Raw genomic sequence first — 16,025 nt, forward strand, 5'->3', positions numbered from 1 at the left:
TAACTCAAAGAGACATATGCCCCCCCCCCCCCCGGCCATGTTCACTGCAGCATTATTTACAATAGCCAAGATATGGAAACAATCTAAATATCCATTGACAAATGAATGGATAAAGAACATGTGGTACATACAAACAATGGAACATTACCCAGCCATGAAAAAGAATGGAATCTTGCCATTTGCAACAACATGGATGGACCTAGAGAGTATTATGCTAGGTGAAATAAGTCAAAGAGGGATATACAAATAGCATATGTTTTTACTTATTTGTGGAATCTAAAAGCAAACAAACCCTAAGCTTATCAATTCAGAAAACAGATTGGTGGTTGCCAGAGATGGGGGTGGGAGGTAGGCGAAACGAGTGGAGGCAGACAAAAGGCACAAACTTCCAGTTGTAAGATGAATAAGTCACAGGGATGTAATGGACAGAATGTCAATACAGTTAATAATACTTTGCTGCATATTTAAAAATTGGGAGTTAATACATGAAATTCCCCCCGATTTAAGGCAAGTTAAATAGATATTTTAACTGGGGAAACAGATATTGAGGCTCTGAGACAGCCATGTGCATGTTTTGGGGGAAAAGAGATGTTGAAATGATGTCAAACGCTCTTATTACATATAAATTTTAACTGTACTTTGATTTGAGGGAGGACTAAGCTCTGTGCGGGAAGTGTAACCCTGATGGGGAGGCAGGTAAGTGAGAAAGGACGATCAAAGGTCACGCAGACCACAGTGACTATTTAACATGGAAACGGAGGTGGGAGCTTGGGAAGCACATCACCAGCAACGCAAAACATCAAAAACATACAGAGAGGCTGCCCACTAATTTTATAACTCAAGCATCTAAATCCCTTGAAATATTTGGGACAAAGGTCAAGCCATAACTGAGAGAGAGAGACAGAGAGAGAGAGAGAGGAGGCGGGCTGCAGCAAAGCAAAATGAATGAACAGAGCTCACACTAAGACTACAGAGAAGGTAGAGAAGAAGACTGAGAAGTTTTCAAAGTGAGGCATGATAGAAGGAAGGTAGTTTGAACTTAGCATGATTTACTTTTATTAATCAGCATGACAGAATGCCATGTGCTCTCTTCATATGCTCTTTTATTTATATTGGTAAATGGAAAGCATAAGACTTTTAAAAGTTTGCTTACAACCTTCACCCACCATCTGTATTTTCTATTGACGATCCTGTTTCTCAGCTGGGAATTCTGCTGCCCGAGGGCTTTGAGGAAGCTACATTTTAGAGCTGAACGTAAACTACATACAGTAAACGACCTAGCCCTTCGATTAAGCCAAGTTACTTGGTATTAGAACAATTCTACTCAATAAACTTTTCTCAGCATCTTTTCAGCAACATCGATCATTAATGTTAATCTATTTAGTGTTTCTACCTGTTTTCCAGTTTTCATCGTAGTAATTAACATTTTCTTTCTTTTTAATTTTTTTGTAATACCTTCAACAATAAGGATTTAAAAGAAAAAAATATTTTTGTTTATAAACAAATGAAAAACAAGTTTGGGAAAATACATTACTTCTGTTGAATGAGTGTTTAAATGTCAGCATCTTGTAGTCTCAAAATAAATAAATTATTTTAAATAAAGCCTTTCTTTTCCAAAAGAAAACACTTTCATTTTACATCCTGATAAATTACAATCTTACATTTGGAAATGAATTGCTTTTTTATATGTTTTTTGTTTTTGTTTTTTGTTTTTTTACCGAAGTAAAAACAAAGATTGACTCCTAACATACGTTTCATGTAGATGATTAAAATACAACAAAGTGCAGGTGATTGGAAAGCAGGTGTTGAGATGCTTGGTGTTGACATATGCACTCCACATTTTCACAGGTAACATCGGTCTGTATCTGACACCTCAAATCCAACTGAGGAGAGTCGGCCCTACTCTGCTCTCCCTATCCTCCAGAAGGGCACCCTGCTTCCAAGGCTGATCACCGCCCCAGAACCGATTCTCACTCATCCACGACCCCCAAGCCCCAGGGCTGTGCCAGTGCAGTCAGTGCTTCAGACACCATGGGCAGTGCCCGTGGCTGACGGGTGAGCGCTGTGCTCATGCATGCATGCGGTGGGCCAATAAGCCCCGAAGAGCCAGCTAAGGAGCAGTGTCCAAGGACACAGTCGGCTCCACAGCTGGAGCTGGCCAGAGGCGAGGCTCACACAGGAGGGTATTCTATCTTTTCGACTGGATGAAACCAACAGCATCATTTAAAAAAAAAAAATCATGGGTGAAATGCTCTTTTTCCACTTAGAATTACCCAACCAAGTCATAAAAAGGAGGCTTTGAGACATCTGTCCTAAATTGCCCACCTCATATCTGGCCACGAGATGCACAGGAGAGCAGTGACTGTCAGGCAAATAAAACTCAAAGTTAAAAAAAAAAAAAGATACTCTAACCTCATGCATGCAGATATCGTAAGAGCCATTTTGGTCTTTTAGTTATGAAGCTGGTTTCTTTGCAAGGCTGCAGCAGACAGTGTGCAAATAACGTGACAGCCTGCTTTGTCACCGCCCATTGTCTACGGGACACAGAGAGGGAAGTCCCTCTAGTACACTTATTTCCAAAAATTTATAGACTGCGTTAATTGCACTGAATGAAGAATTAAGGAATAGCTTGTTTCTCTTGTATTCTGCAAAAGCACTTTGCAAACAGATTTTGTTTCTTCTGAATTATATATGTCAAAGAGCTTAGATACACATTCTTTAACTACCAATCCCCTCTAAAACCATGAATATCAAGAATTTCACACACATTCCAACATCTTATTAGAGTGATGAACACTAAGTTTTTGGGTCCATTTCTGGATTTTACTAAAAAAAAACATTTAATAAATAATTTTCATATTCAAACCAAATCATTTTCCTAAAATAGCTCCTTTCAGATTCCATTTATTTCGGGACCAGAAACATAAAAGCAGCACAAATATAAAGTAGCCACTCTGACAGTGGCAGGTGTGTGCGCAGGCAAACAGAAGGAAGACAAGCCTTATGGGATTACCGTAAGTGAGGATGTACAAGGGTTTCCCATTTGTGTCCATCGTGGTCAAGCACGGGGCCTTTGGTGAGATGGTTCCCCATCGCTGTAATGCAGCTTCTAACGACGGGGGCCAATTCGTAACCACACCCAGCTGCTCCCCTCGCATGGCTAACATCTGTGCTCCCTCTGGCTTTGGCTGGTTCGGATCTGGTTGTTGAACTAAACACATGTGGACACAAAAGGCTTTTTTTAAAAAAAAAAATACACTCATATTGGCACAATCACGATTTTATTCATTTTAAAGGAGCTCGGAGACTTATACTTAAGGTATAAACTGATTAACACACAGAAAACATGTTTTCCTAGAACCAGGGCTATGACCTATATATTAGCCTCATGAATGTAATGGAGATACTTAAGTCTTACAATTTCCTAGGCCAGTGGTCAGCAAACTCATTAGTCAACAGAGCCAAATATCAACAGTACAACGATTGAAATTTTTTTTGAGAGTCAAATTTTTTAAACTTAAACTATACAGGTAGGTACATTGTTATTAACTTAATTAGGGTACTCCTAAGGCTTAGGAAGAGCCACACTCAAGGGGCCAAAGAGCCGCATGTGGCTCGCGAGCCTCAGTTTGCCGACCACTGCCCTAGGCAATTTGGGTGAGGTGCCTTCGGAGACCCAAGTGCATTTACAAACTGACAGCAAGGAAAGCTGTGTTTCTGAACATGCCTAGAGTCTAGGACTGCAACAACAACTGTGTTAAGAATATCAATTACTGCCCGGCTGGTGTGGCTCAGTGACTGAGCGTCAACCTGTGGTCCAGGAGGTCATAGTTCCTTCCGTTCCCGGTCAGGGCTCATGCCCGGATTACAGGCTTGATCCCCTGTGGGGGGCATGTGGGAGGCAGCCAATCAATGATTTACTCTCATCACTGATATTTCTCTCTCTCTCTCTCTCTCTCTCTCTCTCTCTCTCTCTCTCTCTCTCTCCCTTCTTCTCTGAAGTCAATAAAAAATATTTTAAAAAATCAATTATTAACAGAGACTACTAATTTTGGACTCAAAGGAAAAAAAACCTCAAATCTTTTGAGCTGAATTATATTTCACCCTTAAATACTGAGGTATAAACTTAAATTTGCTACATCTACAACAAACAATGAGCACAGGCCATATTTTCTTGAGTAAAACAAAAATAAATGCTTCACCATAAAATACAACTTGCCAAACTGTCTAGAAAGGTGAGAAGTTGCGCTTTTTCTCACTTCTGGAAGAGGTTTCTCTCTCCCAGCGTATGATTGACAGTTTCCACCTGCTGGGCAGAAAATCAGCTATATCTTACTTGTGATGTAAAGAATAAGAACACACAGAGTTTGCATTTGATATAAGTATTTTGCTTTGACTTTAAGTGGTTGGTGTTAAAAGGCTTATGAGCACTTGGGGGTTAAGATACTCACTCCCGGGTTGCACGCTCATTGCACTCCTCTTAAACTTATTCAGAGGGAACTGTGTCACTGTGGCAAGGTTTTCCATGATTTACTTGCATTTCTGGAAGCCAACAGAGTCCTTATAAAGAAGCTGGCATGTGGGATGTACCTGAGTACCTTACAGGACCCACATGAACAGTACCTACGGTTTCTAGACAAGAGTCCCCTCTTGTTCTTAAAAAGGAAAATAGCCTTGGTAGAAAAAATATCATTACAGTTTATGGGATCACAGGGACATTGGAATAAACGGGGGTAGGAAAGGGTTCTTTTACCTTCTAACAATTCTTCAAAGTCGTCAACAAAGAATTCTCGTAATGGTGGTCGTTTTGGTCGTTTGAGGGTATTGACAAGCTGTTGAATTTTTGCTGATACCCGGCTACTTACCGGCACTCCTGAAAAACAGAACCACAGGCAGACGGACTTTAGTCCAAGCACCACAGTGAAATGGCCAAGACACCCACCCCACTGCCCCATCTCAGGGCTGAGAGGAGCAGGGATGGGCTTGAGACTCAGCGTCCCCCGAAGTGTCACCTCGTGATGTGCAGAGTGAAGACATTCTACTGGGTGGACAGTCACAGCACACTGACCCTGCTGGGAACCGGCAAGAGGGTAGAGACTCAGCAGAAACAATTCTCGTTTACAACTCCGTGAGCCATCCTGATCTGGTGATGTCAGGAAGAGCTCCAACCACAGGCTGGGCTCGGTCCCACCACTAATTCCGAAAACAGGGCTTGTCACCTTCTCACGAGCACTGTCTCTGGCCCCCTCTTTCTTAGGGGATGAGAGAGCTGAGGCAGCAGAGAGACCCTCCCTGAGTCCCCGACTCTCCTGAGATCCCTGGTGCTGGGCCTCACTGGGCGAAGAGAACATTTTGCCGGAGACAGTGAATTTGAGTGCCCTGCAGCATCTGCACGGCCAGCCCCCGCACCCAGACCTCCTAACCAAAGCAAGGGGACTGCTTCCTACAAGCACCTTGGCAGGCCCTGTCCACGCAGGTGACCACCAAGTCCCTCCCAAGTGTTCCAGTTACTCTCTCCTGAGTAAACATTCAGGCAGTACATTCTAGAAGCACAGCAATTAGTCTCTAAATTCAATTTCTGTGAAACGCAGAACACTAGCATACATTTATCCATGTGTACTGAGAAACATTTACCCCGTGTTACAATAATAGATTTCTTACAACAATGAATGACATTTTGAAAACTGAGTAAGTGAAATGATCCATGAAAAAGACAAGAAGTTTTAAAATTTAAAATAAATAACCCAAATTATGAATAAAAGGAGTGACGAGATGTTGGCCTTCCTAACTGCTCAAATGCACTCCCTGCAGGCAAATCTCATTATCGCTTACGGGTGCGTGGAAACGCGCACCTGGTAACCAGGGGTGTGGAAACCTCACTGCTCTCATGTTCGAAGAGCCACAACTGAAGGGGGTCTCCCCACAGTGACTGCAGCGGAGCCCTCCTCCTCCACTGCAGGTATCACGAAAACAGACCTCAGCTTTTGACATGAATATGATAGAATTCAAGGAAATTTTTCTATCAAATCCGAAACAGTTTCATAGGTAATCTCAAACTACTCTATGGGCACCTTCAGAATTGAGACATTAAATGTTTTATAGTTTTGAAAAAATATAAAAATACACCACCCAGATTTCTCAGTCTCTAAACAGAGTATTTCTCATTAAACAGCTCCTCTTAATTTGGTTCAGAAAATCTGAGATCATTTCACAAGGCCACTGGTTCCCCAGCTCAGTTTAGAATGCATAAGAATCATCCTAGGACTTGTCTAGCCCAGAGTTTCCGATGTCACAGGTTTTGGGGGTGGCCCAGAGCCTGCTTTTTAACAAGTGACACACGTGATTCTGAGAGGAGAGGTCATCACACGCTGAAAAGCTCTGGGCTGGTCAACAGGGGACTCAAATGGACAACATATGAACTCACCTGGGAAAGCAGGTGAGGATGATGGACTTCAAAGACAACAGTTATTAAAATGATAATGGCTAGAACAACGGCAATGACCCATTCAATATACAGTGACTTTAGCAGAGAACTAAGGCAAACACTGAGACTGAAAGTGTTCCAGGGAAGCGAAGCGCATGGGAACTGGAGTGACCCCCAAGGCACTACCGGGAGCTCCTGAACCACACTGGCACCGGGCTCAGGCCATGCTGAGAGGCGTGCTGCCCATCAGGGACTGGGTCCAGGCCTTCCTCATCACCTCTGCATCACACCTCGGCACAGGACATGAGCACAGCTGGAGGGACGGCGCACTGACACTACTTTGGCCACTGTCCACAGAAACACCATTTCATGTCCCCACTGGGTTCCTGCTAACCTTTGTGAGCCTGGGAAGGACGGAGGCTGCAGGAAAGCAGAATCACGCATGCAGTTCATGTTTGAGTGTGCTGCTTCAGATGGGGTCATAGAAACGGCCGCCTGTATACCCAGATCCGTGATATGAGGAATAAAGATGAACCCCCACTGCTGTAGTTTACCAAATCACTAATATTTTTTCCCAATACAGAGAAAAAAAGCCCCTCTTTCTTCCAAATTCTGAAGCATTCCATTGGCCCCTAGCTGTCAATTAATTTGTTTACATGTAACTTCATCCTGCCCTTCTAAGTAACCATTCATAGTCTTAACATTTGCACACTAAATTTGTTAATTGCTGAGCCAACTTTAGTTATTCGTTAACAAAAACACTAAAATCTTATAAAATTTCCTTTTCTCCTCATGACTAAATTCTTACAACATTATCATCATTTCTTTTCCTACAAGGAGTAACTCTCAGCCAAGTTGGAGACAGTTTGCATTTTCTGTGACTATGCCACCATCTATGGGTGGTGTGTAAAGAACTTCATAAATTAGATTCAGTGAGTGGACCTTATGGTTTAAAAGGTAAGTTAGTAAAAACAGAGTTTACAAAGGAGGGAAGAAGATGCCGGGGGACCTACCGTCGCCAGTCTCCATGAGCTCAGCGTTGCCATACTTTGGTGCAGTCCGGGATGTCGTTGAGCCCTGTGGCCTTTCTATTTGTATTGAGTGCTCTGAGGTGTACGTGGTTACATCAGGAGGTGCAGAGTGATTTTCTGTAAAGAAGCAAATGATAAATTCTCTGATAGAGTTATTCTGAAGGCTAAGTAAGCAAAAAAGGTTTCAAAACAGGTCACATCCTGAGAAGAGACCATAATTCTGAATCAGTCTACTACAAAAATCTAGGCATAAAGATGCTTTTTAAAATAATTTGTATTGCTCAAAATGAAACAAAGTTAGGTAGAACTTCAGACATGTCGTAGCAGGAGCCACGTCAATGAATCACGATAGCATTTTAACACATTGTGGACCAGTAGTTTAATTGCTAGCTTTACCCAGTGGCCAGATAAGTTTCTATTGAACGAGTACAAAAAACGTTTTACATAAGTATTAAAGGCACACTTTAAAATTAAATACCCATTGCATCTTGAAGTTATTTATTACATGTTCTTAGAAGCTCATGTCTTTTTAAAGAGTTCTCGAGATTGGCCACCAGCCTTAGAACAGAAAACACAAGAATCCTCGTGATCCGTCACAATGTGTTAAGAATAACGTGAAGCAGCAGGTAGAAAAAGAGTTATTGAAAGTTACACGTCTGTTCACAAAAGAGCAATTTTCTTGTCTGCCATGGAAGGGGCAGTTAAGAGCTCGAGCTTTGGAGGCAGAGAGCCTGGGGTTTGAATCCCAGCTCTGCCAATTCCTCCAGATCTTGGGAAGTGTCTTAACCTCTCTGTGCCTCAGCCTCCTCACCTATCAAACAGGAATAATAATGCTGACTTCCACCCTAGCTGGTTTGGCTCAGTGGATAGAGCGTCGGCCTGCAGACCGAAGGGTTCCGGGTTCAATTCCAGTCAAGGGCACATGCCTCGATTGCAGGCTCCTTCCTGGCCTGGGTCCTGATTGGGGCTCGTGCAGGAGGCAACCAATCAATGGGTTTCTCTCACATTGATAGTTCTGTCTTTTCCTCTCTCTTCCACTCTCTCTAAAAAAAAATTTAAAAAAGAGGAAAGATAATAATAATAATTCTGACTTCCTTGTAGGGGAGATTAGACGAGTTAACATATGTAAAGTTCTTAGGACATTTCTTGATAGAGGCTGAGCACTCAAGAAATATTAGCTATTTTGTTTGTTTCAGCATGAGTAACAATCATTCAAAAAGCCCTGGCTGGGTGGCTCAGTTGGCTGGAGCGTCATCCGGGACACCAAAAGGTTGCACGGGCAATTCCCAGTCAGGGCACATACCTAGGTTGTAGGATTGATCCCTGATGGAGCGGAATACAGGAGGCAACAGATTGATGTTTCTCTCTCCCATTGATATTTCTCTCTCTCTCTCTCTCTCTCTCTCTCTCTCTCTCTCTCTCTCTCTCTCTCAAAATCAATTAAAACATATCCTAGGTGAGGATTTTTTTTTTTTTCAAATCAGGTGTTTAGAATCTCACGTGCATTGGTGATGGTTACGCAGTGAGCTGTGCAGCAGGCCTTCCCCACGGCATTCATCGATGGTGTCATCAAGCGCTTAAATGGTTCAGCGGGGAAAGCACAGTTCTTGTATTTATTTATTTTATTTTATTTCTTAATTGTGCTTTACATTCAATATTGTTTTGTATTAGTTTCTGGTGCACAGCATTGTGCTTAGACCATCATATACTTTACAAAGTGATCCCCCAGTATTTATTATATAAGGCATTCAGGAGAACACGTCAAATGAGACCAGCAATGACATTTTCTATATCCTGAGTCCTAATAACGGGTATTATGCTATTAACTTTGAGTCGTTAATCCTTTTTAGGGTCCATGCGATGGAAGCCATTTCCTCGTGTTGTATGTAAACAGGGGAGCCAGCACTGGGAAGCCTCAGAGACTCCCTCCTCAGCACCACGAGTGGGGGTGAGGGCTGCATAAACAGTGAAATCACCCACAAAAAGCAAAAGAGGAAACACGGGCACCAAACCGCCCCTGCAAAGAGAACTGCTCACAGTCTGAGGCTGGAGCAGAAGGCAGAACGTCGCCCTCTGCTGGGAACATGCGTGTCAGGGACTCAAAGTTTTGCTGCTCTGCTACCTTTTGTACATGACCTCGAATAGGCTGAGTGTACTGATTTGGGATTACAAGTAATTTTAACAAGTAGGTGGATCCCTGAGGGGAGGTAGGAGAGGGAGAAGAGAGGATCATTCAAATTGCCTCTTCAATGATTCAGAGACTGTTCATCCGCTCACCACCCCTACCCGAGCTTTTGCCAAATAGGCCTTATTTTGTGTTGCAAAATGCTCTAACTCTCCACAGCCAAGTCGTACACTCACTGGGCCCTCATATGTCAGATGAAAATACAATAGATGCTGATGTATGCTGAACAGACTTTCAAATTAGCACCTAAGACGAAAGTAGCTATAATACGCATTCACTGCATTGCGATTTTATCCAGATTCACTGGTGCTTAAGTGACACTGTAGCCTCATCGCTGATGATGGACGGCCAATCCTTTGTGCTGGGCGGCAGGAATACTGTCGTGTTCCACTTTGAAGTTGGGGAAAATAATTATTCCAATACATCTGGCGATTATAAAGCCGGAACAGTGACAGCCGGGTGACTTCAAAGTGCTTTCCAAACTCATTTAGTTGTCACCTCCCCTCCTGCCCCCTTCCCCATTCCTAGGGGTGCTGTCACACTGGGATCACCAGCCAGCAGCTGCTCGTTAGGAGCCAGAGGACGTGCTGATGTTGCAGTGACGCACTGTACCCTGCTTTATTTTGATAAAGATCAGGACTGCAAGTTTTTAACGAGGTTACCGATCTTTGGGGGAGTATCAGAAAAACCCTGCACATAACAGATGCTCGGGAAACACTTGTCGGTGGGCAAGCAAAAGTGGAGCTGAGTGGATGGTGCAGGTTCCAAGGTGGAAGAGGCTCGCCAGCTCCAGGCACGAGGCCAGTGGAGTCCGCGTGTCAGCAGCGTTGTGTAGATTAAGAGCCCTCAGTAGAGCGCGGCTGTAACTTTTGAGAGCTTGTTTGGAGGTTCTAGCAGGGGAGCGCAGCTACTCGTATACCCTTGACCGAAGACCGGTCCTCTCCTCGGGGGGGAAGGTCGTCCTCTTCGACCGAGCGCGCAGCTTCGGGAGGGACGCACATGGATCGGTGAGGGAGGAGGGGGATACCCGCCTAGCCAGCCAGATCAGCCGAATCAACCCTGGCGATCAATGGGGTGACAGATGTCGCAGCCAGATCGCCCTCACATCCGCGGGGCTGTAACTTTTGAGCAAGAGGGCCCACTGTTCCTGTGATCGGTTTCGCAGCCCTTTAAATCAAGAGAATGGCTGCCATCCTTCCGGCCACCTGTCAAGTGTCACCTCCACTGTGAGCGCCCCGAGAGCTATCCGTGACACCTTCTCATCTGCCCGCCACCGGGTGGGTTCGGCTTCATCTGCCCCTGCGTGGTGTTTGCTGTCAGCAGCGGACATGGGTTCCCCATGAATCAGGAGTTTGGGCTGGGCACACGAGGAGGCAGGAGGGAAGTGCAATTCCACCATCTTTCATGGCAGGATCTGCACGCTGCTCTGGCGCATCTGTACCAGGGGTCCCACCTCGGTCTTTGACACCCACCCCCACCCCACACAGGGTTTTAGTCTGTTACTCTTGCCAGCAACCCACCCAAGTTGCACAGCTGTTTTGGGCCATGACCATTTCAGGGTCCTGGCTGGCCTCCCTGCTGAGCCCGACCTTGGAAATCGCTGCTTCCTCCACTTTTCCTAATGATTCCGGCTCAGTCGGGCTCCCTGTGTCCTACTCAGGGGCTGATGTTACCTAACCCAGTCCACGGTGTCGGCTCAGCAAATGCTGCAGGAATAGTTCAAAGAATGAATTAAAGAGCACTTGACAACTTGATAAAATGCCCCCAGTTCCAACACCCGCTGGAAAGAATTGTTCTTCAACTGTACGAACTGGAATCTGCAGGGCCATGGTGATAAACCCCTTTTAAGGCATGTTAATTATTTTTATGTCCCCAAATAACTTCAGCCCCCAAATAAGGAGAAGAAAAGTGGAAAATCTGGTTTTCATATGTAAAAAGCAACATGCTGCGGGCTCACTCATTGGTGAGTAACATGTTCAAAGGAACCCGTTCCTGCACACTAAGAGTGCTCTATCCCGGGTTTCCTCACTCGGCCACTGCTGTCACTGAGAAGGTGCCTGTGACCCAGGCCCTCAGACCACCTGGCCTGCCCAGCGGCCTCAGCTTCCTAAGATAACGTGACCATGCCCTCCACATGGTGGTGGAAAACCAGCTCCCGGATGAAAATGTGAAGGTGAACCAAGTTTAACCACCAGCCATGATCTGACAATATACGGGTACGACACGTATCAAAGGAACACGCAGAGAGGCTGAGGGGAAGAGCCAGCCCTTGTGGGAGTTGCGTATCAGCCCTGCTGCTAGGGACGCGGCTGGACCGCTCGCTGCTCCAACCTGCAACCCATCTCCTGTCTGCAACCCATCGGAAGAGAGGCCCTTCCTCCTCCGTTTCATCAGTAAAGTCCACTTTCACTGGGTTTCGTGGAAGGCACCTCACAGGGAAGCTCTAACTAGTGTCATGACCAAAAGTGGCACATGGCATTATAGCATGTGAGGATTTATCTTATTCCTTTAATAACCACTCAGGAACAGAACAATGTACTGTTTACCTTGATTCACTTGCCCTACATGTATGAGCATATGTGTGAATGTGTGCGTGATGTTTGTGAGTGTGAACTCATGAGGATGTGTGTGAGCGTGTGATTGTGTGTGTGCATGGGTGTGATGTATGTAAGCTTATGAGCATGTGTGTGTGTGTGTGTATGTGAATGAGCATGTGACTGTGTATGAGTTTGAGGGTATGTGTGAGCATGTGAGTGTGATACTGATAATGGAAATTCATAGCTGCTTCTCAAATGTTCAGGCAAATGACCCACAGACTAAATCTAAAGATGGTTAGGAAAGGATCCAGAGGCCTTGGGCCCGCAGCTCAGGTGGTTAGAGGCTCGCCTGATATACCAAGGTTGCGGGTTCCATCCCTGGTCAGGGGACATACAAGAATCAACCAATGGATGCATAAATAAGTGGAACAACAAATCAATCTCTCTCTCTCTCTCTCTCTCTCTCTCTCTCTCTCTCTCTCTCTCTCATCAATAAATGAGAAGGACTTAAGATGTTCTGTGTTGAAACTTCCCTTTCGGCAGTGTTCTGAGTAGAGTTGAACTCAGGATTACAGAGGTTCTCACACCTGGAACTGCCTGCCTCCCACATTTATGCCACGAAAATCCCATAGAGATGTGAATGCAACTGAGAGACACATTTTAGAATTGTAGGATGTATGTTCTAATGTCAGAATAGAAATTTTCAACTTCAGACAACAGCTTCCTGACTTTTGTCCAAAAACTCAAATTCATGACAAAAGGCTCCAACTGTCACAAAACCCACAGCGGGATTGTGACGGGGACACCGAAATCTTTATTGTTTATGCAACGTTTCATGGCATTTTATCTGAGAAGAACCCCGCTTCCATTTGTAACAAGCAATGGAACAAGAAGCTGAGGAGAGAGTGAGCCTGCAGAGCGTCGCCCTGTCTCTGCCACCCGGCAGATGAGCGTCTGACTCCTCAGCTGGCTGCTGGGCATCCCGTCAACTGTCCAAGCCTCAGTCTTCCAACCAGTGAATCAACCGGTGAATCAACCAATGGATGCAAAACGAGAACGCTACTCCTCACTGTGGCCTAGGGAGCTACGTAACAAACAAGGCACCTGACATCCTGCGTGACGGGTCAGGCCCTGGTCCCAGACCCGAAGGCTTCCTCTCTGTGGTTTCTCCCCTTGTCGGGGGACCCTATCCTCTCAAGAAAGAATCTTTGAAACCCACATGCAGAAAAGTGTAAATGGCTGTTACCACTTTCTGAGTTAAATGCATTTACACAGTGGAAGAGCAGAGCTAACCAGATGGGTCTTCTTCCCATGTATACCAAGGTGAGAGCAGGTCAGTGAGACATTCCTGCAAAATGGGGCACACAGTGGGTGAAGGGTTAGGATACTTGTGGGTCCAAAAGTCATTACTTTTATTTTTAAGGATAAAATCCATATAAACAAAATCAATTTTGAGAGATGAAAATCCCTAAAGCAACTTTTTGGAAAAAGAGACAGGATCAGAACTGTGGTCTAACACCATCAACAGGGCTGCGAGACACAGGACAGTGCGAAAGGAGGGACATGGGGCGGAAGGGGCTGCAGTGGTCCCGACGGGAGGGCAGGCACCTGGCCTAGGGGCCTGGGAACAGGGGGGTGGGGGAGGGGGAGAAATAAGGCTTGCAAGGCCATGAGCAGCCAAGCGCCCAAGATGTGGACAGAGACGGTATGGGGGAGAGAGGAGCCAAGCACAGCTGAGATCCTGAGCCCGCTCCTGGGTACAGGGTGGGGCCGATGGGCAGTGTTTGGAGGCACTTTGGGATGTGGACTGGTGAAGGACTTCACAGTGGAAAATGCAGGTGTGTGAGTTAGGTGAGCGAAGATGCAGAAGAGCATAGCACTGAGCTAGCAGGTTTGGGAGGAGCTGGAATCCAGAATGAAGGTGAAAGGGTAAACTTCGGAAAGAGGGAGCCTTCTTCCTCAGAAAAAAAAAATAAAAAAGGAGAAAGATATGGAGACAGATGCTTCCTAGCTCCTTGTTTTCCTCCTACTGGGGGCAAAAAGGTGTCTGCAGACATTGTCCCAGCCCCACACCATATGGGGTTAGAAGTACAAGGTGGTGGTTTATTTTACCTTAACTTCCTTAAAACACACACTTACCCACAATATTTTCTTATTTGTATGTAGGCTTTTGATGCTGCCAATTCTCTGACTATTACCTTCTTTTGTTTTGCCACAGGAATAAAGGATTTTCATTTTCATTTTATTATTTTGCTACTGCTTTCTTTCTAAAATGTTTTTCATATTTACAGAAAAGTCCCAGATACCCTAGGAACCTATCTTTGTGCCAATATAGAAATTACTTAAATGTCATACACTCAAAAGCTATATTTAGGTTACATTGAACTTATGTACACGAATCACGCAGCCTTTTATAACCTGAGTAAATTTAATTCTCCACACTATCATTTCCTCCAGCACTTCATACGCAGGTTCACAAAGGGAAACCAAGTACAGTGAGTAATTCGTTCAAAAGTATGTGTTTCTCTTGGTAAGATTCTGACACCTCCTTGGAGAGGAGCCGGGTCAGAGCGCACACATCTGCAGGGTTGCAGTGAGGGGCAGAGGGGCGGGAATTCCATGTCTGACCCGTGCAGGTGCCGATAAAGCTCTAAGGCAGGACCTCGGCCACCTCTCAGGTTCCAAAACACACAGGAAGCCATTTTATTATCTGAAAATATTTAATGGTCACACATTTCCATTTAATTTTTAAGTTACTATGATTTCAAATAGAGATTCATAGTGCACATTAACCAGTGACCATGTTACTGCAAATATCCCACACTGAAATTGAATAACTTTGAATTTGAGTGTTACTTTAAAATATTTGGAAGAACTTTTCTATTTTCTCCTTTTTCATTCACAACAATTCTGAGAGGTACAAAAGAAAGAAATGATTACTCTTCCCTCCTTCCCCCCACTACAAAACTAAGCCAGGGAGAAGTGACTTCTGAAGATGCCAGCAGCCGTTCACCTGAGAGGCCAGGCCAGACCCGCTCTCCTGGCGGCTGCCTGTGTCCTGCCTGTAGACACATGGTCTCATTTCTGATACCACCGGAATGTTTAAAAATGGTAATCCACAGCTGAAAACGGTTCAGAACAGATCTGGACATCATGCTTGTCCCTCCTACATTAGACAAGGACTCATTTCCCTGGCAAATGAGTGACATGCACATGTGGGGGGGTGGGGAGGAGGGAGGAGGTGCAAGAAAAAGTGTACATCACTTACCCACAATTGAAAGCCACATTGCTCAGACAATCCCTCTCTTTTCCTCTAATAATTCTTATTTAATCTTATTTAATCTCCTTTTCCACACTATTTCTAAACATCTCAGGCAATGCTTCCTAACTCTGTGCTTTTTCCAATACAGAGGATCTTACTAGCCATAGAACCTACATGCAAAATGACATGGCCCTAGCTGGTGTGGTTCAGTGGATAGAGTGTCGGCCACACACTGAAGGGTCGCAGGTTTGATTCCCAATCAGGGGCACATACCTGGGTTTTGGGTTTGTCCCTGGCCTCTGTAGGGGCACATGTGGGAGGCAACTGATCATTGTGTCTCTCTCACATCGATGTTTCTCTCTCTCTCTCCTCCTCCTCCTCCTCCCCCCTTCCCTTCCACTTTCTCTAAAAATCAATGGAAAAGTATCCTTGAGTGATGATTAACAACAACAAAAAAAGTGACATGAACCACCAGAGAAATCTAAATACATACAGCAGAAAGCCATAGTGATTAAAGCCCTAGGATTCCTTAAATGCTTTCCAAAGTCATGACAAACACACTTTAGAATTCCCTGCCTGTTTATTA

The 16,025-nt window shown here is 44.7% G+C and overlaps 1 protein-coding gene across 5 annotated transcripts in view; it reads right to left on the reverse strand.

Annotated features, from left to right (window-relative positions):
- DIP2C (disco interacting protein 2 homolog C) overlaps positions 1-16,025 on the reverse strand; it is a 376,691-nt gene that overhangs the window by 122,244 nt on the left and 238,422 nt on the right. For all 5 annotated transcript variants that reach the window (XM_059662882.1, XM_059662881.1, XM_059662883.1 and 2 more), the window contains 3 exons: positions 7,438-7,572; positions 4,754-4,873; positions 3,014-3,211 (listed from right to left, as the gene is read on the reverse strand). In XM_059662882.1, the coding sequence (XP_059518865.1) occupies positions 3,014-3,211; positions 4,754-4,873; positions 7,438-7,572 (453 nt within the window). The remainder of the gene's footprint in view (positions 1-3,013; positions 3,212-4,753; positions 4,874-7,437; positions 7,573-16,025) is intronic.

The sequence above is a fragment of the Myotis daubentonii genome, chromosome 1 (genome assembly GCF_963259705.1).
Source record: "Myotis daubentonii chromosome 1, mMyoDau2.1, whole genome shotgun sequence".
NCBI lineage: Eukaryota > Metazoa > Chordata > Mammalia > Chiroptera > Vespertilionidae > Myotis > Myotis daubentonii.